At 43.0% G+C, this 24,511-nt stretch overlaps 2 protein-coding genes across 5 annotated transcripts in view; one reads left to right on the plus strand and one right to left on the minus strand.

Moving 5' to 3' along the window:
• XPOT (exportin for tRNA) overlaps window positions 1–7,231 on the minus strand; it is a gene marked incomplete at its 3' end in the record, with an annotated part of 36,497 nt that extends 29,266 nt beyond the window's left edge. Inside the window, exons 1-2 of one of the 4 annotated variants that reach the window (XM_081127241.1) lie at window positions 6,809–7,231; window positions 3,530–3,663 (exon numbers count right to left, since the gene is read on the minus strand). In XM_081127241.1, the coding sequence (XP_080983367.1) occupies window positions 3,530–3,589 (60 nt within the window). In that variant the 5' untranslated portion in view covers window positions 3,590–3,663; window positions 6,809–7,231. The remainder of the gene's footprint in view (window positions 1–3,529; window positions 3,664–6,808) is intronic. The other 3 variants (XM_081127242.1, XM_081127240.1, XM_081127239.1) reach the window with 3 other exon arrangements.
• A 10,560-nt stretch (window positions 7,232–17,791) lies between these two features.
• The window catches only part of LOC308552196 (uncharacterized protein C12orf56), a gene marked incomplete at its 5' end in the record, with an annotated part of 66,916 nt that continues 60,196 nt past the window's right edge, over window positions 17,792–24,511 (plus strand). Inside the window, one exon of the mRNA XM_081127244.1 lies at window positions 17,792–18,043. Coding sequence (XP_080983370.1) covers window positions 17,792–18,043 — 252 coding nt within the window. The remainder of the gene's footprint in view (window positions 18,044–24,511) is intronic.

Raw genomic sequence — 24,511 nt, forward strand, 5'->3', positions numbered from 1 at the left:
GCCCCTTTTCCATTTGCATGTTACAAATGGCATCAATGACAGATGCAGGTTTCACATATGACAATGGACCAATAATAATCTCAACAACTTGTGAAAAGTATCTCAAACAGCCAAGAAACTTACGCATAAACCAGAAACACGGCTAGATGATTTTTTTTAAAAGAATAGTTCACTGATTTTTAGAGAGAGAGGAAGGAAGAGGGAGAGAGAAACATCAAAGTGAGAGGACAACATCGAATGGCTGCCTCCTGCATGCCCTCCCCCAGGGGATCAAGTCTGCAACTGGGGTATGTGCCCTGACTGGAAATGGAACTGACAACCTTTTGGCGCATGGGACAACGCCCAACCAAGCCACACTGGCCAGGGTCACTGCTAGATGATTTTATTTATTCTCACCCAAGGATACTTTTCCATTGCTTTTCAAAGTGGAAGGGGAGGGAGGAAGAGAGGGGGAGAGAGAAAGCGAGAGAGAAACATCAATGTGAGAGAGAGACATGGACTGGCTGCCTCCCGCACATGCCCCAACTGAGGCTGGGGATCGAGCCTGCAACCTAGGCACGAGCCCTTGGCCGGGACTGAACCTGGGGCCCTTTAGTCCACAGGCCGACCCTCTAACCACTGAACCAAACCAGCTAAGGCTGCTAGATGATTTTAAAGTAATCATGTACTAATACAAACCTTGAAATAAAGTAGAATATTAAGCATTAGAGTACCTAATTTCGATTAGCCAATAGTTTTATTTATTTTTGTTAATTGAATTTATTGGGGTGACAATGGTTAATAAAATTATATAGGTTTCAAGTGTAAAATTCTATAATACGTCATTTTGATTAGTCAATACTTTTTAAAACTGTGGTTTGTGCCCCACTAGTGATAAAAACAATTATATCAGTTTTGAATAGCAATTTAAAAATGAAACAATAGAAAATATCAGAGTGCACTGCACTTTGGAAGAATAACTATTATTTTGTGTAACTTGCTTTAATTATAAATGTTTACATGTATTTATTTATATATTTATGTATATACATATATTACTTGGTCAAGATGTAAAATTATTTTTTTCCTTTGGATTAGAGGTTTAAAAAAAAAAAAAAAGGAAAAGCCCTGGTCTTTTAGGTGATAGTTTCCTGTATTATGTAATTGTATGAATGAGGGAGTGATTTTTCATTTGTGGTCTCAGTGGTTGCTCCCACTGACAAAGAACCAAGCTAAATGAAGGTGAGTAGATGAAGTTCATCACCAAATACTATCTAAAGTATAAATAGTAACTATCTTTAGAAAATAAGAATACAGGAATCCAATCAGCTGCAAAACAATCTAGCTCCATTGCTGTCTAACAGTATCTCATGAAACCCAGGGTTTCCTTGAGGGATATCTCAAGGGCCAGGGCAGGTGGTAAGATGGAAGTTAATCATGTACGTTGCATTACTACATAATATTTCACCTACCAAAAAAGTTTGTGGGGAATTCAGCTGCTAGAATTGTTACTGACATACCATTTTCTTTAAATAATAGTGAGTTTTAAACCAAAGACAGATATTCTAATCACACACACACACACACACACACACACACAAAGTGATTCAAGAGCTAGAAAGTTTTCAGTTGTTAACGAGTCTTTGCACTCTAAATCCATGCTAATAGCATTAAACATTTTTTTTCTGGCAATGATGAACAAGTCAAAGTTTTTATCACATTGTTTTTCTATCTTATGCCTTCTCTCCAATGGCTATTGTCTCTAAGTGTTAACAGAGACAGTTAAGCTACTTTTACTGCCCATGTAGAAAAGAGAACTATAACTGAGAATGTGGGCTGGCAGTCACTTATCCAGCCACAAAGCTGAATTAAGTTCCCACTACTGAACTCTGACATCAGGACTATCAGAACTCACTTTTCCTTAAGATTCCTTCTTTCTCATCCTAATTGTAACTCAGGTTGGCTTAACAGGATATAATATCAAGCCTGAACCACATATGCCTGTGACTGACAGAACCCATTTTTATTAATGAAAAGCATAACTTCTGTATTAAAAACACTAACAGTTTATTGGGTTTACTTTTCTAAAAAGAAAATCAAGGCACTTTTTTAAAAATCCGCCAGATGGTGGAGTTTAATAAAAACACACACAAAAGACTTCCAAAAAGGAACATAAAAGTGCAACACAGAAGGCTAATAACTAAATACTTGAAGGCTTTTAGTTACAATAACGGTGCAATACCAAGCCAGAATAAAGGTAAAGATCTAGGATGCTTCAACTCTGTGACTAAGGGTTTGAAGGTGAGTAGCTTAAACTTCCATGAAAACAAGTATTTGTCTACATACAGAAGACACGGACTTTCAATGTCTTTTGATGTGCTAACCAATTGGATAGGTATCTTGTACTTAGCTAGCTATTTCATTCTCAATTCCTGTTATTTCCCTTTATCTGTAGGGCTGGTCACTTATTTAACAGCAGGGGCATGCACATGGTGCTATGTTAGAAAGTACTTGACTTTTTTTTTAACTACTTAAAAAAATTTCTGCTTAGCCCTGGTTTAGTGTGGTTTAGTTGGCTGAGCGTCATCCTATGCAACATCTCATGTACCAAAAGGTCGCCAGTTGATTCCCAGTCAAGGCACATATCAGGGTTTCGGGCTTGATCCCCAGTAGGGGAAGTGCAGGAGGCAGCTGATAGCTGTTTCTCTCTCTCACTGATGCCTGTCTCTCCCCTTGTCCCTTCCTCTCTCTCTCAAATCAATAAAAATATATTTTTAAAAATTTCTGCTTAAAAGCACAACTAAAAGTGCTATAACATTTACTGAGACTATTAACCTCGTTTAGCTCACATAAAAAATATCCTTTGCTACGAGAAGTAGAAAGAAGAAAACGCCTCTCCTTCCACTAATCCTATACTACAAACTGCCCACATGCCTTTAAATATTTAATTATAGGCTTGTTCTTTAGATTCTTCTTTTACCATCCAGCTATAATCATAATTATAGGTGTAGACTACATTATGTTTAATTGTTTATGTTTACCCAAATATCCCAGCACTTCATACTGGCTTCCTTGTCATGTGATCACTTTAAGTAACCTAAGACATGGCATATCATAACAGCTCATTTACATGTCTGCCTGGACTAAATAACAAGGATGTTAAATATCACTAATGAGAGATTTAAACAACTTGTGTAGACCGAGCCATGCAATGGGAAAATAAAACATGCATGTCTGCTACTATGGAAAGTCCCTTGAATAATCCTTTGCATTATAAGTTTTAAATAATTATCGATAATGATTAATGTGATATAAAGACCTACCTTGAATCACATGAGATTTTAATACTTTTGTTGAGCCAACTAAACAGAAAATAAATCACAACCCTCACCATTTCTGTAGTCAGAATATATTCAAATACCTCAAATTATATGACCTCTATTCATTTCTACCCAAATTAAACCTTTATCATCAGATGTATTTTGTATTCAAGTCCTTTAATGCAAATCTGGGGTAACATGCTTTAAAACATTAAGCCAACTTAACTTACCCTTTGTCTGAAGTCTGAGTCAGCATTTGGATTTAGCCCTAAAAGAGCCTGTTCATCCATCCCTGCTGCTATGCTTGGAGTTTTCTGATTACAACAGACGTGCCCTCTGATCCCACAGAAGAATCCACAAACATCTGGACACGTACAAAAAAGTGGAAAGAAAACAACACTTGATGAACAAAACAGATGCTCATCCAGAATATCGTAACAAGTGGATGATATTATGCAAAGTTTAAGTGTTAAAAAAAGCTTTTCAAAATTACCCAAATTACAACTAAAGGAGCCCAAAGCCTCAGAAAAATTAGCGTGCTAAATATTCCACAAATACATAATTTCTAAAAATTTAAAGTATGCTATTAAGGTCCTCAAATTTTCTTATTTTTCAAGATCATCAATAATGTATAGAAAGTACTTCTTTCCTACTTTAAATAACAGAAGCATCTAATTTATGAAATGTTATTATCTCCAGTACACACTTAAAAATGCAATTGTGCAACTATATGAAAAAAGTGACAAATCCATTTTTTATTATGCTAACTTTAATACTTTGTCTACTTCTATTTATCAGTATCACAAACTTAAAAAAAATTAGAATGCCTGGCTAAGTAGTGACCTCAGAGTTCAACACCCTTATTGGAGTGTCTACAAGGACTTCAAGAGAAGTCAAATGAAAAGAGGAAGGAATAGGAGGGAAAATCTGGTAATTTAGCTTTTGAACAATGGCCTAGCTGGCTGCCTTTTACAGAATGCTGCTCTGCTCAGCCAATTCTAGAAGTGTATTTCAAAAAGTGTTTTTAAAAGTAGCAATAAAAATTGACAAATACTGTTCTTACTTAAGAATATTTTTTTAAGTCTCTAGAAAGTAATGCATTTTTCACAATATAGTGTCTTAACACTCTCAAATAAGAAAATGATAAACCCCAAAAGACAGCTTGGTTTTTGATAGAATACATATTTGAGGAAGCAAGAAACAAACTCTAAATAATGTGAAAATCACATTTATTCTCTTAAGACCTATGACGTAGGGAGATGAGGCCTTAGTGCTCCATTAAAAGGCTGTGGGGCCTTTTGTTTTGTTTTGTTGTTTAATTATCATAACAGAAGATCAGAGCCTAAAGAGGCCAAAAGACTAAGGGGTGGGAGGTGGGGGCACAGCCTTTCTGGAACGGTTGAGAGCAGGATAAGGTGCAGGTTAGAGGACCCAGTACTACAATGTACTGTTCTGTCTTCCCCTGGGCCAGAATGAATCAAAAGATAAATTAGGATATATGCTGAGAGCCCAAGAAAGCCTGGGCCCTTCTCCTAAAGTTACTATCATACTTGCAGACTACAGCAAGGCAGTGTAGCTCCCCACTGCCCTCAGGATTAAGATCCAAACACTTCCCAAACACTTGTGAATGACTCCTTACCAACTGGCACCCTAACCAGTGGTATTTTGCCTTTTATCTTTGCACACACAGCTCTTTTCTTGTTACTTGGTTAACCCCTGCCTTTCCTTCAGAATTCAGCTTAGAAGTCACCTCCTTCAAGGCTTCTTTGACCCCTGTTGTCTAACTCTCCCAAACTGGATTAAACGCCCTCCCTAAGTGCTGATAGTCACTGCCTGCTTATTAGTTTTCTCTCATTAACATTAAAGGATTAGGACTGACTGTCTTAATATTCATCACTATGTCCCTAGGATATAATACAACATAGGTTTTGTATTTGGAAAAACCTGGATTTGTACTCCAATCTGTCATTTTTCAAATTGGGGCCATGTGAACAGCTACCAAACGTCAGAGTCTCCTTTCTACAAAATAGGAAAAAGCACATCTCCTCATAAAGTTGTAAAGCATGCCTGGCACATAGTGGGCCCTCAATAAGTTATTTACAATTCAGAACTAGGCACATGAGGGATAGGAACTACTTGGAGAATTCTAGATTTATCGTCTATCATACTAGTAAGCTGGCATTTTGAACAAGATGGGAAAACACAAAAACAGTGCTTCCCCTCCATCCACCTTTCACCCCCCCATCAAAAATGACAAGAAAATAGGACAATTCCCCTGAAAACGCACACAAAGATATCAAAGACAAACTGAGTTTCTAGAAATCCCAGCTTAAGAATCGTATAAAAGATTCCTTGAATTTGGCACGGCTTTAGGAAATACGGCTCAAGCTAGGTCAAGTCACTTTGACTTTACCTAGGAAAGAAGCAAGTGGTCGTAAGATAAAATATGGCAAATAAAACTACCTAAGGAAACAAACTTGTTACAGTTGTCAGTACAGAAAGAATACTTCAGAGAGATGGCATCTGGATAATCATCAATGTGCTATGGAACATGGTAAATTACCTATTGCATGCAAACACCTGAAAAGTTTTACAACCTGTGCGAAAAGGTGACAATTTTCCCGGTAAAACGCTGTGCATGAGCACATGTTCTAACTTGGCACCGCCCCGCACGTTTCAACATTTGTTACAATGCAATAAACACTTCAATCACGCATCTACAAATGTTCAGAAAGACGAGCAACAGAGTTAAAACACTAGGCCCTAACTTTTCCTGGATAACCATTAAATCACGAATCAAACATGGGAAAACCCTCCACCCCTACTGCAGACTGCTCAAAGACCAACACACTGAATCTTTCCAGCTTCAACACCACGCTGACAAGTGGCGTTCACAAAACGTAACTTCTCCCGGTAAAAACTAATTAGCACTTTCACAAAGTACTCATTTTTTATTTTTATTTTTTCTTTTTCTTCTGGTTACAGGAAACCATCGCAACCTGCAGAATTGTGAGGAAGGGACAAGAAATGGCGTGTCCCCGCTGGCAAATTATTCCACAGAAATAACACTTTTCTCTATTTGTCCCGGGATGGGGGGCGATCAAGTTTCAGTCCTCGGCAGGTAAGACGCGCTATAACGATTACCAATGGGCTTGGTCACTTTTATTAAACTGGGGGGCCACCAGCGATAGCGACCCTCCCTAGCCGGCCTTGTCCCCTTCTTTCCCCCGGATCCTCCCCTGAAGGAAGCCTCGTGGCAATTCGGGTGATGAAACACCCGGCAACCGGCGGCCGCGCACTCGGGACGCGCTCGGCGGCAGCCACAGCTCGCACCCACCCCCACCCAGCCCGCCCAGCCTCCGGGCGCACCGCCATGGTGGGCCCCCCGCCCAGCACGGGGGCTCCCCGGGCCAGTCAGCCAACTTCCACGCAGCCTCGCTGGGACCGAGCCGGGTCCCAGTCCCCCCGCCCCCGGGTCGCAGTCCCTCCGCCCCCGAGCCCCAAGTCACCTTCCCTATCACTCCATCCCGCCTCCCCTCCTGGACTCCCGACGGCCGATCAGCGAAAGGGAGCCGGGGCGCACGCGGGGAGCGCGGGGAGCGGCCCTCGTCCTCGCCGTCGTTCTCTGCCGCGGCCGCAGCGCTAACGCCGGAGACGGAGCTGCCCGGGGCCAAGCGTCTCTCGCCGCTCCGCGTCCCCCGGTGCCTGCTCTAGCGTGGCGCCGGGCCGGCGAGCTAGCGAAAGCAGGCGGGAGGGGTCGGGGCCCCAGGAAGGGAAAGAGCGCGAGGGCCCGGCTAACACCTTCGCAGCCGCTGAGTCAGCGCGAAGCGCGTTCCCCCGCGTCGGTGCCGCGCCGGCCAGGGCCAGCAGCCTCATGGAGGGCGGACCGCAGCCCACGGGCCGGGGTCGGGAGCCTACAACTCCCAGCATGCAACGTGCAGGCGGTGCTTCCGGGCGGCCGGGCGCACACGCGCTCCGGGGCGCCGGCCTGGAGGCGTGGTCGCCAGGGCCTGTGGTGCGCGCCGGGCTGAGGCGTCCGGCCGGAATCCTTCCCGGGGTGCCGATTCCCGTTCCATCTGTGCCAGTTCCAACCGCGCGTGGAGTTCGCTCAGCGCCGCCGGTGGGCGGCGTCATCAGGGAGCTGGCGGGTCAGCGGACTGAGCTGGATGATGTGTGAGTTAGTTTAACTGACTTCTATCGTCCCACAAGTTACTCCGATGAGCGATGAAAAATTTAAATTTCACTTTAAATATAAAAATATTTGGCATTCTTGAAAAGGAAAGAATTCTTAGGAAGTCCTACTATTAGGTAGGTACTGTTACTTCGCTTAGTCACCAACCGATTTATTGATTTGTTATATGCATTGAGGCAATATAGGCTCAAGCTGCGTAGGTTTGAATCCCAGCCCCTTATTCACTAGTTGTTGACCTCAGTTCCAGGCACGTTACATAATCTGTACCCCAGTTTACTAATCTATAAAATGGGGATGATTCAAGTACTGACCTCAAAGGGTTGTTGTGAGGATCGAGTTAATACAGCTGTTTGGCACACAGTAAGTGCCTGATATTTAGGTTTCATTGCTGATTATTCAACACATGCTCAATGTGATAGTGTAGTACCAAGCTAGGAAAATTCCAGGACAAGTGGAATGGGGAAACAGACAAATACAACAGTTAAACAGCAGTTTGCAGCCACCTAGTAAATCCTATCTTTCCTAAACCAAGACACTTGAGAGTAAACGGTTTGCATTTCTCCTCCCCAGCCAGAGGGTAAACAGCGTAAATCACCCTATTCATGGAGACATAACAGAAATCAAATTAGTGCCATTTGCCAACCACACCCAAAGACAAACGAAAAGGGAGAATAAACCTCCTTTTGGTATGTCATGAATATTGTATTGATCCTCCCCTAAGGCCTCCCCTAAAAGCTCAGCCTTTAAAACCCCTGAAAATGAATGTCCCAATGTGCGCTCCCCCCCCCCCCAGCATGCCAGTGGCATCTTTCCCCTTCTCCCATCCAAGGGACCCCATGCGACTTGCAACCAGGGGAGCAATGGACAGTGGCAGCTTGTCCGGGGCTTACCCCCCGAGCCTGTCTCCAAGGCGCCCTTTTATCTCTCTGACTTCTCAGTGGGCCAAAGTAGCCCATCCTAGGCTCTCTTGTTACTTCTATGTACCCTCCTTGTCTCACTATCTTAGTATATTTTTGCTACAGCTGATAAATTCTTGCTTGCTTTTCTACACTTTGCCTCTTGATTGAAATCTTTCACTCAAGAAGACAAGAACCAAGGTCTCCTCATTGACTCCCTGGTAACACTGAATACAGACTAAGTTGCAGTCGTTGGGACTACAGTGAAGAACATACAAAACTTGGGAAGGGAGAATGGGAAGAGAAGTAGCATAAAATGTAACAATTTAACGACCACATTTTAGTGACACCATGTACAGGGCACCAAGCATTGGATATATAAAGTATCTTGACTAGCTTTTGCGTCAGTTTGTAATTTACTTGCTCAGAATGTCAGGCTAGGATTCCCGTCCCAATTTCAGTGTATCCCCAGAGTCTAGTATAGTGCCAGCCTGTAGTTACAACTCAATAAGTGACTACTGGCATGGATTCTTACATTAGCTATTTAGGTCTATGGACTATAGAGGCCCAATGCTGAGTGGCTCCACAGTCTTTAATATGGTCAATATGTTGCACTGCCTCATCTTAAAGAACATCAAAATACAGTGTATTGTATTGTTACTTTCTTTACCCTTTTCATTTGTAAATTCATTTTGTGGACACTTCATATGTTAAATATATGACATTGATGTCAACAGCTTATCTACAGTTTATCTAGTATCAGTGAACCTTTACGGTAGTTCAAATACCTAGGATTATAAAAATGTCTTTCAATTTTGTAAACTCACATTATTACAGAACAAATAAGGAAGCACTTGAAATCTAACTGAAGAGGACCTGAAAGAGATTAAATTTGACCATCCCATATTCTGGTTACCTGGTCCATGAAGTGCAGTTTCTAATCTCAGATGAATATAAAATGCCAGGTATTAAAATGTTGACAAATAACGCTGTCATTATTTTAACTGAAAAGGCAAATATGCTAGCCTGGCTGGCGAGGTTCAGTGGTTGAGCGTTGACCTATGGACCAGGAGGTCACGGTTCAATTCCAGGTCAGGGCACATGCCCAGGTTGCAGGCTCGATCCCCAGCAGAGGGTGTGCAGGAGGCAGCCCATCAATGTTTCTCTTTCATTGATGTTTCTCTCTCCCTCTCCCTTCCTCTCTCTCAAATCAATAAAAACACTTAAAAATAAAATAAAATCAATAGAAAACATTTAAAAAGCATATATCTTACATATGGCAATATTTTTATGTATTAGTTGTCAACATTTTTGAGCATTTATTATGTGCCAGAAACAGTTCTAAGTGTTTAGACATTAATCCTCAACAACTCTATGAGGTGGGTACTATCATTATACCTTTTATGGATGAGGAAACTGAAGTACATAAAAGTAAGGTAGCAGAGCTAGGATTTGATCAAGACTAACTGCAACCTTAAGCAAACATAATCAGTGGGAAGGATCTATGAAAAAAGCTAGGACTTACGGAAGTTCTTACACTGTGTAATCGCTAGAACCCTACAGGAAGAACTCTGTTTATGATAAAATTCTATAGTTCTAACTCCCCCATCCCTTTTCTCCCTCTTCCTTCTATAAATACCCCTCTACCTTGGCACACAGGTCAGAATATGCATGTGGCCTGCTATGTCTGCATGCACTGGGTTGCAACACTTTTCCTCCCCAATAAATCCTTTTTGGTGATGAAACACCTAGTCAATATTATCTTTCAGTCAACAGATTCAAATCCATAGTCTGACTCTACAGTCAGTGCTCCTAACCTGTCTCTTATATGAAGGTCCATTAAGGATGATGACATTGTAGAACTATAGTTCTACTAAGTCAATTTTTCTTCCTATAAATATGCTGACGCCCCTTTCTCGTAACAAAACTTTGTTCTTGTTCCATGTCTTCCTTTTCTTTCCGTTGCCAGAGTACTTGAAATTATTATGCTAGACAACATCTATATATTTCATTGTGGTTTACAATATGCCCTCTGATATCTTTTCTTATTTGTTCCTCTTAACCTTGCAGGGATGGAGCAGGTATCATCATCATCATCATCGTTTTTAATTTATAGATGAAACCAAGGTGGATCTATATTAAGTAACATAAACTAAGTCACAGAACTAGTAAATGGTGGGCTAGAATTCTAGACTCTTGAACCTAGATGTAAACCAAAATTAATTTTAGATTGTAATAAAGAATAAAAAACATTTATTTGAGCAAAAGGAGCTGCAGCCCTGAAGACACAGATCCAAGGAGCAACCTAAATTGTGTTCTGCTGAGACAAAGGGGAGGTTGCCTTCTATAAAGAAGGTTCCCACCCAGGTTCCCAATTAGCTCCATATTATGTAAGTGAGATACCCAAATTTGTACACTTCTGATCAGTCCAAATTGCGCAGTCCCAATTGGTCAGCATTATGTTTCCTGCTTGGTCGTTATACAGCAGTTTTGATTGAGGGGGCAGGTCTTAGTCCATTGGTGGAAAGACCACGCCGGGAACTCCCTCATAGCCGTTGCTTCATTCTTTGTAAATGAGCAGGAAGCCTAGAGTTCAATCTGACATTCTTCCCAGTAGACAGAGTATGTGAGAAGCCCCTGTCAGCAAATGCCACTAGGCTCCTGTCATTTATAAAATTTGGGCACTTATTGGCCATGGGGAGTCCATTTCAGCAGATAAATTCCTTCTTGGGATTCAAATCAAAGGAATCTTCCTGGGGTCCACATTCCTCCTTGAAATTCTCTCCTTTCTTGACTTCTGATCCTATGTTATCCTCAAACTCCTTTGGCTTTTTTGACTGCTCTTTGTTTTCTTCACTGCTCTCCTATTTTTGCTCTCTTTAAAAAAAAAAAAATCTTTATTGATTTCAGAGAGAGGAAGGGAGAGGGAGAGAGAGAGATGGAAACATCAATGAGTCACTGATCGGCTGCCTCCTGTACGCCCCCTACTGGGGACTGAGCCTGCAACCTGGGCACGTGCCCTGACCGGGAATCGAACCTCGATCTCCTGGATTCTAGGTCCAAGCTCAGCCGCTGAGCCACGCCATCCAGGCTACTTATGCTCTCTTAACATGTCTTCCCCATAACTGTGTAGGGGAGCAGAATCTGTTACCTCAAAACATGTCTCTTGATCATGGGGATTATTTTAAGCTGGTTATTTATTTATTTTTTAAAATATATCTTTATTGATTTCAGAGAGGGGAAAGGAGAGGGAGAGAGAGAGAGAAACATCAATGATGAGAGAGTCATTGATCGAGCCCGCAACCCGGGCATGTGCCCTGACCAGGAATCGAACCCCGATCGCCTGGGTCCCAGGTCGATGCTCAACCGCTGAGCCACGCCCGGCCGGGCTAAGCTGGTTCTTTTTAAGCATCAGCAGACCCTGGAGAAGCTCTGAAAACCAAGCAGAAGTTACCCTTTGTAAAGGACACATACATATATAAGGGAAATCTCCATTTCTAAGGGTGTACCAGGAAGGAGGATGACTCAGTCTCTAGAAACTCTTGTTAATGGAGAAGGCAATATTTAAGTCTGTATAACATTACTCCTGTTTATTGTGGTTTTCCTGGGAACCTCCTATGCCTGACTCTCCTAACCCCCAACATCACTGTCTTTAGCTGAGGATATTTAAGGTGTTAACTTCCACCATTTTGGCAAGTTACTCAGTTTTCCTGAGTTTCGCCCACGCATATGGGAGGTATAAATGTTATTAAACTTCTGTTTGATTTTCTTCTGTTCATGCCTCATGTCAATGTAATTCTTAGACCACCTAGAAAACTGAGAGGGGAAAGCGGAATTTTCTCCCCTGTCCTACAGCTGCCTTCTGCTTTTGTTTTATGTACTCACTCAATATTTATCCATTTTTACAGCTTCAACATTCAGTTCTATGACTATGACCTCCCATTTTCTACCACTGGTTCTAATATTCCGTACTCTCAACTTGTATTACCAGACTTTTGTTATACCGGCACTAGGGCTCTTGATAAAAATCTAGAGGAAATCCCAGAGAAATTTCCAGACAGATTTTATTAAGCTTATTCTCGAGCACAAGGGAGGCCGCACAGAGGAAAGGAAGTTCCTCTGCATTGGCCCGGGGGCTGGCTCTGTGTGGCTGCATTTATAAGCTGGGAACAAAGAAGGCTCGTTTGAAAGTGTGGGCTGTTTGAAAAGGCAGACTTGTGAAGGGTCCCAGGGAGGGGAGTTTTCCATGTCAGGGTGGAGTTACCTCCTCCTGTCTGGTTGTTGGGCAACTATCTCGGCACCTTCTCTGTGGGAGTCAGATGGTGTTGCTCATTACCGCCACTCCAGGAAGGTCCTATAGTGGCCCAGCCTTGATGAAACGTGCAAGCTGGTCAGCAGCTGAAGATGGCAGTTTGAAGGGAGATAAAATCAGCTACCTCTGCTTTTTTTAGTAGAAAGTGGTGACGTTTTTGTGGTCAGTGTATGACCAGCTGGTCTTAGCTTGGCTCCCTACCCACCATTCCCAGGCCCAAGTCCCTATACTGTCTCACTACCACATCCATCCTTTTTGTTCCTTTTCTTACTCCTACCTTAGATTAGACCTTCAAAGCTTCTCTCCTGGACTTAATGAAGCAGGTTTATTGAGAGAGATTTATCCATATAGGCCTGGCTGGCATGGCTCAGCAGTTGAGCATCGACCTATGATCCGGGAGATCACAGTTCAGTTTCTGGTCAGGGCACATGCCGGAGTTGTGGGCTCCATCCCTCTTGGGGGGTGTGCAGGAGGCAGCCGATCAATGACTCTCTGATCATTGATGTTTCTCTCTTCCCCCTTCTCTCTCTAAAAAATCAATAAACTACAGTATTCCATAAAAAGAAAAAATCAACAGCCCTGCCGGGTGTGGCTCAGTGGTTGAGCATCAACCTAGGATCCAGGAGATTGCGGTTCAGTTTGATTCCCCGGTCAGGGCACATGCCCGGGTTGCGGACTCGATCCCCAGTGGGGGGCGTGCAGGAGGCAGCCGATCAATGACTTTCTCATCATTGATGTTTTTATCTCTCTCCCTCTCCCTTCCTCTCTCTGAAATCAATAAAGATATATTAAAACAAACAAAATCAACAAATAACAAGTGCTGGTGAGGTTGTAGTGTCATGCACTGCTGGTGGGACTCTGAATTAGTGAAGCCATTATGGAAAACAGTGGAGATTCCTCAAAAAATTAAAAATAGAGCTGCCACATGTCTGAAGAAAACAAAAACATTAATTCAAAAAGACACAGGCACCTCTATGTTCATTGCAGCATTATTTACAACAGCAAGATATGGAAGCAACCTAGGTGTCCATCGATAGACGAATGAATAAAGATGTGGTGCACACACACACACACACACACACACACACACAACAATGGAATATTACTCAGCAATAAAAAAAAAACCACCTTGCCATTCATGGCAACATAGATGGACCTAGAGAGCATTATGCTAAGTGAAATAAGTCAAAGAGAGAGAAACAAATACCATGTGATTTCACTCATATGTGGACCCTAGAAAAACCAAAACAAATGAATAAATAACATAGAAGTGAAACAGGCCCTTACACATAGAATAGTTGTGGTTGCCAAAGCGGAGAGGATGGGGGACGGTTGAAATTTAAAAATAATTGTTTAAACTGACTATAATAAAAGGGAAAAAATAGTTTCATTCACTCTTTGAGTACTCATTGAATGCTACCTCCCTTGTGAAATGTTTTCAGATTTCCTAAACCAGGATAATTTCTTTGATGTTGCTTTTTCCTTTTTCTTTTTCTTTTTTTAAAATATATCTTTATTGATCTCAGAGAGAGGAAAGAAGAGGGAGAGAGAGAGACAGAGACATCAATGAGGAGAGAGTCATTGATCGAGCCCACAACCCGGGCATGTGCCCCGACCGGGAATCGAACCCTGATCACCTGGATTCCAGGTCGACGCTCAACCGCTGAGCCATGCCCGGCCGGGTGCTTTTTCTTTTTTATAAACCACTCTTACGTCATGTGTCAGTTGATTGCTAATTATAGATACTTAAATGGCCAGTATACATTAATGCTAAGTAGATACACCAAGAGATTCCTAAATCAGACACCTTTAAAAATTCAGGTTCTGTATAACTACTACAGATTTCAAGTATCTTTCTGTGCATACTGTCTGTCTTTAGTTTCAAGTTGAGAGGTGGGACACTTGGGGTCCATAGATCCATTGAAAGGTATTTCTGGTTTGAAATCTTTATAGAGTTATGACCTATGGCCCACTGGTCACTTCTCTACCAAAAATGCAACTAAAAAAAAGTATAGTCCCACCCTAGCTGGTTTGGCTCAGTGGACAGAGCATTGACTTGCAGACTGAAGGGTCCTGGGTTCGATTCTGGTCAAGGGCATGTACCTCTGTTGCAGGTTCAATCTGCCGGGAGGAAATCAATCAATGTTTCTCTCTCACATCGATGTTTTTTTTTCTCTTTCTCTCCCTCTCCCTCTCTCCCTTCCACTCTCCCTGAAAAGCATTGGAAAAATATCCTCAGGTGAGGATAAAAAAAAAAAACAGTAAAAATGTACATCCTCAGCTGGTGTTGCTCAGTGGTTGGAGCATTGGTCCATGCACGGAAGGGTCTCAGGGTCCATTCCTGGTCACTGGCACGTACCTGGGTTGCAGGTTCGCTCCCTGACCCTGCTGGGGTGGGTGTGGGAGGCAATGTTTCTCTGTTTCTTCCTCTCTCTGTCTCCCTCCCTCCTTTCCACTCTCTCTGAAAAACAATGGAAAAAATATCCTCTAGTGAGGATTAACAATGAAAAAATTTTCTTTTAAAGTACAGATAGCATTCTTTTGTTTGTATGTGTGTGCATGTAGATTAGATTTTTGTCCTGAGCCTTAATCTAAAATTTAAAAAGTCAGGCTAGCATGCAACAAAAATTTGATATTACTTTGTATACGGGGAATCAAACAACTATATATGTACCAGTAAATCATACATTTGTTAAATTTATTTTTAAAACACTTATACAAGTTTACACTCAGGTATACTCAGTACTCAGGTACCTTTTCTAAGTACTTTAGAAATATTGTTAATTCTCATAATAACCCTAATGGGGTTGGTACTATTACTTCATTTTACAGATGGGGAAACTGAAGCACTAGGAGATTAAAGTAATTTGTTCAAGGTCATTTAGCACTGAATGTGAGAACTGGAACTTAAACCCAGGTCATAAGACTCTACTCATAACAACTGTCCTTTCAAACCAATTGAATAGACCTAAGGCTACTGTTCTTCTGGTGAAAGTTCTTCTGGGTAGTGAGAGTGCCTTCGGGGATTAGTTCCAGGTAAGTAATGTTCCATTTCTTTCCATAGTTTTATCAACAAACATCTATTAGGTGCTTGATTATACAGGATATGTACCAAATGAGTTTGGACATGCTTAGAAGGTAAGTAAGCGTCCACCTCAGGTGTATTTATGTTAACGATCCACATAAAGTTTACCAAAAGGTAAGGGACTGGGGTTACGTCACATGTCTATAGTGCTTTTATATTCATATTCATTCACTGCCTTTGCTCCTCACACCAACTCTTTGGTTCACAGGGAAAATATTAGTAGTTTCATTTTAAGGATGATAAAACTGAGGCTTAAAATTGTTAAATGACTTTCCAAAAATCTCAGCTAGTGAGCAACAGGATTAGCGCTATCACCCAGGTCTCCTGACTCCAAATGCAGTGATCTTTCTCCTACATTAACCCCCTTCTTAGAATCTGAACTTTGCTGTTACTTTGGCAACAGTGCAGAACACTGCCTAGAAACCATGACACTGCCTTCTCCGTGTGCCACAAAGGTAACTGAGGTCATTAGCCATCAATCCCTTTAAATTCCCTTCTTCATGTGCTGCATCTTAACTTGTTAAACCTAGTGCCCTCGTCACCAAAACCTTATTTTTGATAGGCTTCTTGGCAGATAGATCAGGTATGCTGTCTTTTCTGGAATGTCCAGACATTCTGTTTCTGTTAGTCCTGGGTATGGAGCAGGAAGCCTGAGAGATACCTAACGGCAGCTGGAGTGAGGTCTTTCCCCAAACTTGGGCCTCACATTCCACCTCTGATAGAGCCATTTCTTGTGAGGTGTGGCTATTTCGCAAAGGTGTTGGTTTGAGGTAACAAACTCTGTGTAGAGTGGTTTAGATAGGGAATAGTCTTTATTTTAGAGGAAATAGCTGTGCCCTTGGAACTCACTTTTCATCCAGTTGTGTTCTGAAGTCTAAGAAAACTTTAACTGCTAGGTCATTTAAGATTTTGTCAGCAGGTGGCACTGCTCTCTTCACTCACCAAATAACAGTCTCTCCAAGAAAAGAAATTCTGTGACTGATATTGGGTTCCTCAGACTTGTTTAGCCAGACTCAAACATTTCTCCTCAGTTCCCTTTTGTAGCAATTTAGTGTACAATATCTGCTTATGGATTTTAATTTATTTATATACTCTTTCCACAAAAAATTTGAAATTGCTTACAACATATGGTATATGAGGAAAAGGAGAATGTAATTAGCACTGAAGAAGATATAATTTGATTCTGGGTTGCCAGTAGCTGGAGGAATTGTAGGATTATTGGAAGCAAGTTTCTGCTATACTTTTTTCATCTCTCTAACCTAATTTATAATGTTATTCCTGTTCTGTCAAATCTAAGCAGTACTTTCACTACCTTGTGGCCTCAAGGCTGCACAATCAGCATTCCTAAACCTATAAGCTTCAATTTTTCAAGATGCAGGCCTCACCCATTCATTCATCCTGGGCATTGAGACCACAAGTATATCCATTAGGTAGCCTTGGCTGTACCTAATCAATTTATGATTGAATTCTCTTCTCAGAGAGCTTTTAGCTAGTTGGAGAGAAGACCTACATTTATATTTATTAAAATTAGAGCGCTGTTGCAGGCAATGTTGTAATCAAATGCTAAATCTTTGTGATGGGTGTTAATAGGGATCTAGGATTGTTCTGCCCATATAAAAAAGAGTCAATTCCATTTCGTTCAAGTTTCTAACAGCAAACCAGATTAAAACTGCTGCTTCAATACAGCTTGTAAGGAATGGCATGGCCCACAATAGCTGGGGCAGCCCCCAAGGGCTTGGCCAAGGGGGAGGGCCAGCGTCTCACCCCGCCCACTGTTGTCTGAGGCTGGGACAATTGACCAGAGGGCGGGGACCGGGCGGAGGGCTCCAGGGAACCAGGCTGGGAGTCGAGCCCCAAAGTTGCCCCCTTCCTTCCCCCCAGCTCCCTGCGCCCGGGGGCACGTGGCAGCGGCTTTGTGGCGCGCGGGTTCCACCAGGGGCGGCGCGGAGGCGGGGCCGCGCACGGGCGTCCGCTCTCCCCAGCCCCGCGCCCCGGCGGGCGCCCCGCATGGCCAGCCCCGCGGGGTCCGGCTTCCCCGCGCGCACCAACAGCCGCCTGGACGCGTTCCTGCGCCGGCACCTGGCGCCCGAGGTCTACGACGCCGTCCGCGCCTACGAGCCCTGCATTGTGGTGTCCGACTCGGAGAAGCGCACCTTCAGGTACCTGGTCCTCAGCGACCGGCTCATCTACCTGACCGAGAACCCGCCCAAGTCCATCCGGCAGGTCGTGGCGCTGCGGGACGTCGTGGCCATCGAGCTGGTGAGGAGCGCGGGCGGGCTGTCGGGTTCGCGGGAACCCACTTCGTGCCCCACCCCCCGCCCCCGGTCTCAGCCCCCGCCCCCCTGCGCGCGGGCAGGAGGAGGACCTGCCCCTTCCCTCCCTGGACTCCGAGCTCGGCGGCTTCCTCCAGCTCTGGCAGCCGCGCCGGGCGCCGTGCAGCGCCGCACAGACCGCTCCCGGCGCGCACCGGCCTCCCCCGCCCCAGTGGGGCTGCGGGTCTGAGAACGTAGCCTCCCGTCCAGAGTACGCTCCAAAGCCGTCCCTGCGTTCCTTAGGCACCTAGCCTGTGCTACACAGCGAGGGTGCAGGAGTGAAACAGGGCTCCTTCCTAGAGACAGAAAGCCAACGCCAGTGCAAATGAATGGCATGTGATAAGGGCTATTATGCCCTGTTTACTTTTTTTCTTTTTTAATCTCCAACGCTTAGAGCAGGCTAAATAGTGCTCAGTACGAATAAGTGAATGGATGCGTTAATGAGATGTGCACAGGATGCCTGGCAATCTCAGGCGGGTCACTTGATCCAAACTGGGCTCAGGTCATGCTGGAAAAACGGCCTTGGCAGGACTGTCATCAGAGTGCAGCCTTGAAAGAGAGACAATCTGGCATAGCCACACCTTGTCCCAGTTTTTAGTGTGCTGCTACTGTATCCCTTTCCTCCAGGAATAGATTTACCCTATAAACCAACAACAGATTGGAAGCAGTCTCTCCTCTCCAATTACTGTTTTTCCCTCTTGGCTCCCTTTGTCTGAGCTGCTCTCCAGGTGTGTGCTTACTTTTTCCACTGGGGACAGGTGTCTAGCCTTGTTTTTTTCCCCCCTTGTATGAGTCTCTGTGTTCCCCAAGGGAGAGGTTGGTGAGACTCTTGGAGCCCTTTTGCCAAAAGAATCATAGCTTGTTTGGAATAGTCTGTAAGAAGAGAATAAAATTAATAAAAATATATATTCTTTTTTTCTACTTAAAATATCTCTGTGGGATAATATCACAATGCAAATTTCTTTTTTTTAAATTAAAAGTTGGGAAGTAAAATTGCCTTTTCCTTTATTGCCACTATTTCCATTATCTTGAACTAAAATAAAAAAATTAAATTTCCTTTATTAAATATTTTTAAAAACATTAAATGCTCAGCCTTTTCTGGTGTCAAAACATTTATTATTTTGACAAAAAGTAGTGATTTTAGGATATTGTTACTCTTCCCAAGAAGAGACAATATATGCATCTCAGTAGTTGTTATATATTTTTCTTTTTGAGCTCTTAGAATCTGAAAAGTACAGTAGAGCTCCCTAGGCCCCCCTGAGCCAAGAATCCTACAAAAAGGCTTACCAATTTATTTGGTCATATTTTATGTACAGAATTTACCTTGCAGGCATATAGAAGAATGTGTAATGTCTATAAAGGTGCTGAACAAATCTAAGATTTCAGCACCGTTGATAGATTGAATGTCAATCTTGCACAATATAGTTTAACTTTGGTTAAAGTTGGGGTAGACAGATTAACTGCTCCTAAAAGATATCCCTGGAACCTGTGAATATGTTACAGAACATCATTACATGGCAAAGGGGAAGTAAAGTTGCAGATGGAGTTAAGGTTGTTTGCTAATTAGCTGACTTTAAAATAGGGAGATTATTTTGGATTATCTGGGTGGTTCCAAGGTAATCACAAAGTGCATGAAAGTAGAAAAGTGAGGCAGAAAAAGAGTCAGTGGCAGAGCGATGTAGCATGAGAGCCTACTGGTTCTGAAGGTGGACAGGGGCCGCGGGCCAAGGAATGTGGGCAGCCCCTAGAGGCTGGAAAATGCAAGGAATTGGGTTTGTGCCTCCAGAAGGAACGCAGGCCTGACCTCTTGATTTTAGCCCAGTGAGATCCAGGTCAGACTTCTTTACTCCAGAACTGTAAGAGAATAAATCTGTTGTTTTATACCACTGAATTTGTGGTTACGTATTACAATAGCAATGGGACATTAATATAGTAGTTCTCTATTACGGTGTTTTAAAATGAGTAATTGTTTTTAAAAAATATTGTTTCAGTGAGAAACAAATATAATCATGCCAAGAACAAATTCCTTAAAAAGCTCTTTTTCTGAGTTTTAATAAAATAGTTCTAGGGTTATTATTATAGTTCAGTGGCTTGTACTAAGCTCCATAGGACCTGTGAAAAATGAGTGTCACAGAATTGCTTTACTTGGTATCAGTTAATAACCACAGATATAGTTGACTGTCATCCCCCTACGAACACTAGGTCCTTACTTAATACTGGGGTGTATAGACTTTTCCTGATTTCTGTGTTTATCTCATGAGGTTGTCCTCCTATCCACGCTAACAAAAGACCAGAACTTGGACTGGGTACAATTGAGATTTCCTTTGCATCAAAGATGAGCTTAAAGTGTACCTGGAGATCTCAGTAGGTGTTTGATATGGTTCATCTCCTGAAAGAAAGAGTTTCTCAGGTTGCTTGGGCAGAGCTTTTATAAAAGGCTGACATTTTCCTTAACAGTTACTTTTGAAATCTTTCTCTAGAGCTCTGCCTTTGCTGTACGCATCAAAACTCTATTCTTTAAGTGCTTCTAAGATTAGACATATGTTAACGTGTGAGAACCAAATATCCAGAAGGGCCTGTGAATTTCCTGGGGGTTCACACCATCCTAACAGCTACCAAGTAAAAAGGGTGTCTTTTGACTCCAGCTGCCCTCGCCTGACGTCTTGCCTCTTTCTCCTGGTCCGTTCACTGCCCCCTCCCTGAATGTCTGCTCTCCAGCCACCCCAGGCTCCACGTGGCTTCTTGAACACAGGCAACGATGCACCTTTTACAGCCTGGCTTCTTTGCTTACAGTGTTCATTTCAAGGTTGTTCAGATCATCGTATCTACAATCCTCCTCCTGCTCCTCCTCTTAAAAATGTAAAACAAAAAACACACACACAACATTCTTAACTTGGACAGGTCATAGGCTGTGCTGAAGGGACCCCTGTAGTTTGCCAGCTGATCCCTGCTTCCCCATGTCCGTATTCAGATCCTGCACGTTTTCTAGGCTAAGTCAGGTCACTCTTTCTTCAAATTGCTTTTCCTCGACTGAGCCCACGATGGCGGGTGTTTAGGTCTGGTTTGCTTATGGCTGTACCTCTGCTTCCTAGAATACTGCCTGGCGCAGATGAGATGCCCAGTACATATTTGTTACCTATTCAGCATAACCTGTCTGTTCTCTTTCTGAATTTATTGCCTGCAGTACACATTTGGGCGTTTTAGAATACATTTTTATTCAGCTGTTGCTTTCTACCTGTGTAGACTTGGTCAAGTTTTTGAACCTCCGCCCCATGCCCCACTCCCCCCTCGGTAAAATGGAGACGGCAGCACCTTACTTGCAGAGTGGTTGGAAGGAGTAAATGAACAGACGTAACCCTTAAAACAGCACTTGGCACCTGATAAGAGCTGCATACATGTTAGTTATAATTAATAACCTTTTTTCACATATATTTAGTCAATTAGGCTCACCATTGTCCAAATTAGGACACTTAGCTTTAGATTTAGGAAATTTGGGAAGAAAATAACTGTTTTTGAGCATTTATTATGTATTAGGTGTTTTAAAATACATTCTCATTTATTATTCTTGAAAATCTGCCCAGTAGGTTTGATAAGTTTAGTACTTTCTTTTTTTAAAAAAAATATGTCTTTATTGATTCCAGAGAGAGGACAAGAGAGGGAGAGAGATAGAAACACCAGTGATAAGAGAGAGTCATTGACCGGCTGCCTCCTGCACGCCCCCCGCTGGGGATCGAGCCCGCAACCCGGGCATGTGCCCTGACTGGGAATCGAACCCCGATCTCCTGGATCCTAGGTCGACGCTCAACCGCTGACCTGCACCTGCCGGGCCACAAGTTTAATACTTTCAAAAACAGAATTCCCCATGTTCCCCCCAAACCTGTTCATCCCTTAGCTTTCTTTCCCTATTTTAGGAAATAACATCTTCCATCATCTTTGTCTTTCTGTCACTTGCACATCCAACGTATCAGTATATCTTCTTTTTTCAAGTGTACTGAGGTAACATTGGTTAATAACATATAATTTTTAGGCGTACAACATTATAATTCGATGTCTCTAGACGCTCTTGCGCATTCCCAACCCTAAGTCTGGTTTCCTTCCGTTACCATGTATTTGACTCCCTTTACCCAGTTCACCCTCCTCCCACCCCCCTTTCCTTCTAGTAACCACCATTCTGTTTGTATCTGAATTTGTTTTTGTTTGTTAGTTCATTTGTTACTTTTTGTTTCATATCCCACATGTTAGTGAGATCATTTGGTGTTTGTCTTTTTCTGTCTAGCATTTCATTTAGCATAATACCCTCAAGGTCCAGCCCCGTTGCTGCAAATGGCAGTATTTCATCTTTTTTATGGCCGAGTAGTATTCCCTTGTGTATAGCCCACATCTTCTCTATCCATCGATGGACACTTAGGTGGTTTCCAGGTCTTGGCTACTGTAAATAGAGCTGGAATGAACATGGAGGTGCATATTGTCTTTATAAATCAGTGTTTGCATATTTTGGGGGTAAATACCCAGAAGAGGAATTGCTGGAGCATATGGTAGTTCTGTTCTTTCTTTCTTTCTTTTTTATTTTGTTAATCCTTACCCAAGGATATTTTTCCATTGATTTTTAGAGAGAGTAGAAGGGAGGAAGGGAGGGGGAGGGGGAATGAAGAGAAAGAGGGGGAGAGGGAGAGAGGGGGAGACTGGGGGAGAGGGAGGCAGAGGGAGAGAAACGTTGATGTGAGAGAGACATACGTCGACTGGTTGCCTCCTGCAGCCACCCCGGGAGGAAGCCCGCAGCTGAGGTGCGTGCCCTTGACTGGGACTCAAGCCGAAACCCTTCAGCGCACAGGCCGATGCTCCAACCACCGGGCACACCAGCCAGGGCGATAGTTCTATTCTTAATTTTAAAGGAACCCCTATGCTAGTACATCCTCTTGTCTGTGTAAAGGAAGAAAGAGCTTTCCTCATCCCTCTTAGGGTCCCTGAACTGACAAAGACGGACTGATAGGAGAAAAGCGTACACATTTATTTAATCTAAATTTTACACGACACGGGAACCTTTATAAGGAAACGAAGACCTGAAGAAACAGTTAAGCCTGTGCATTTTTAATGGTAGGTGGGATGAAGAGAGAGTCATGGAAAGATGTGATAGGACACAAAGGGGTGTGAGCTGTGAACACACGGGGCGGGGGGGGGGGGGGGGGGGGGGGAAGCTTAGCAAGGCCCATTGTTGGGATTCCTCTAGGCATCCTCGCCTCACAGACCGGCTGTTTCTTTCCCCGGGGTATAGGGAGGGCACCTCTCCCATGCTTGGGGGAAGGTCAGAGAGACTTTCCTGCATCTGTTTGTTTTTTTTTCCCAAATTCCTTCAGCTTAAAATATTCGGCATGCCACGGTGCCATATTTTGGGGTTGCATGTTCTGAACCCTGTCACTTGTCTTCCAACATATATCCAACTATAACCTTTCTTATGCCTTTTTCTGGTGTCACTTGTCACTTATCTAGACTATTGAAATTGCCTCCAAGTTGATTCCTCTCCAAATAGCATTTGGGATGATCTCTCTAAACATACACTATGAATGAAATTATGTCACTCTTCTGCTTCAAAGCTTCCATGAGCCCGCAGACTCCTTATTGCCTCCAAAAACCTCTGTGAACCAACCCCTCCATCTCTTTCTGACCTCCTACCACTCTTCCATAAGCTCTTTACTCTCTTCTACCAGGCCTCAGTGCCTTTGTACTTGCCGCCCTACCTGGAACACTCTTCCCAGGTCCTCAGAGGGTTGATTCCTTCTTGTCAATTGTGTTTTTAAATTCAGCATCATCCAATCTAAAGTACCATTTCCTCATCACACTATCATATGTATTTGTTTCAAAGCACTTATCATTATCAATATTATAAGATTAAGCTTTGCGATGATTTGTTGTCTATCTACCATAGTAAATGTAGGCTCCATGAGAGCAGGACGTCGGTCTGGTTCATCCCTGGGTCACTGTGCACTGTATTCCCTGACACACAGTAGGTGGTCAATAATTACTTGTCAATTGGAAGAATTAACGAATGAACGGATGGACGCTCAGGTCCATCGTACAGTTTGCCTCTTAGAAAGGGAGATCATATTTCATTATTTCCGGTTATTGAGGGACCCCAAAGACTGACAACTCATCACACTGGCCAGAGTGACACAACCAGTTAGTGGCAGAGCCAGAATAAGTTCTCACAGGTCTCAGGATGCTCAGGCTCAGCCCTGTCACGCTCCTTTTGTGTTTGATATTGTCCCTGTGTTGTTGATCTGTGTCATGCATTCTGAGAGGTAATAAGAGCTATGTAAGATGAGACCATGTTATGGGTGCTTCTTTAGATTTCTTTCTCTATTTTGACTCATTTGTAACACTTCAAAGTTCTCACTGTAGGAGGCAGAAAGCGGTGGTA

This window comes from Miniopterus schreibersii, assembly GCF_964146895.1.
Source record: "Miniopterus schreibersii genome assembly, chromosome: 2".
Taxonomy (NCBI): domain Eukaryota; kingdom Metazoa; phylum Chordata; class Mammalia; order Chiroptera; family Miniopteridae; genus Miniopterus; species Miniopterus schreibersii.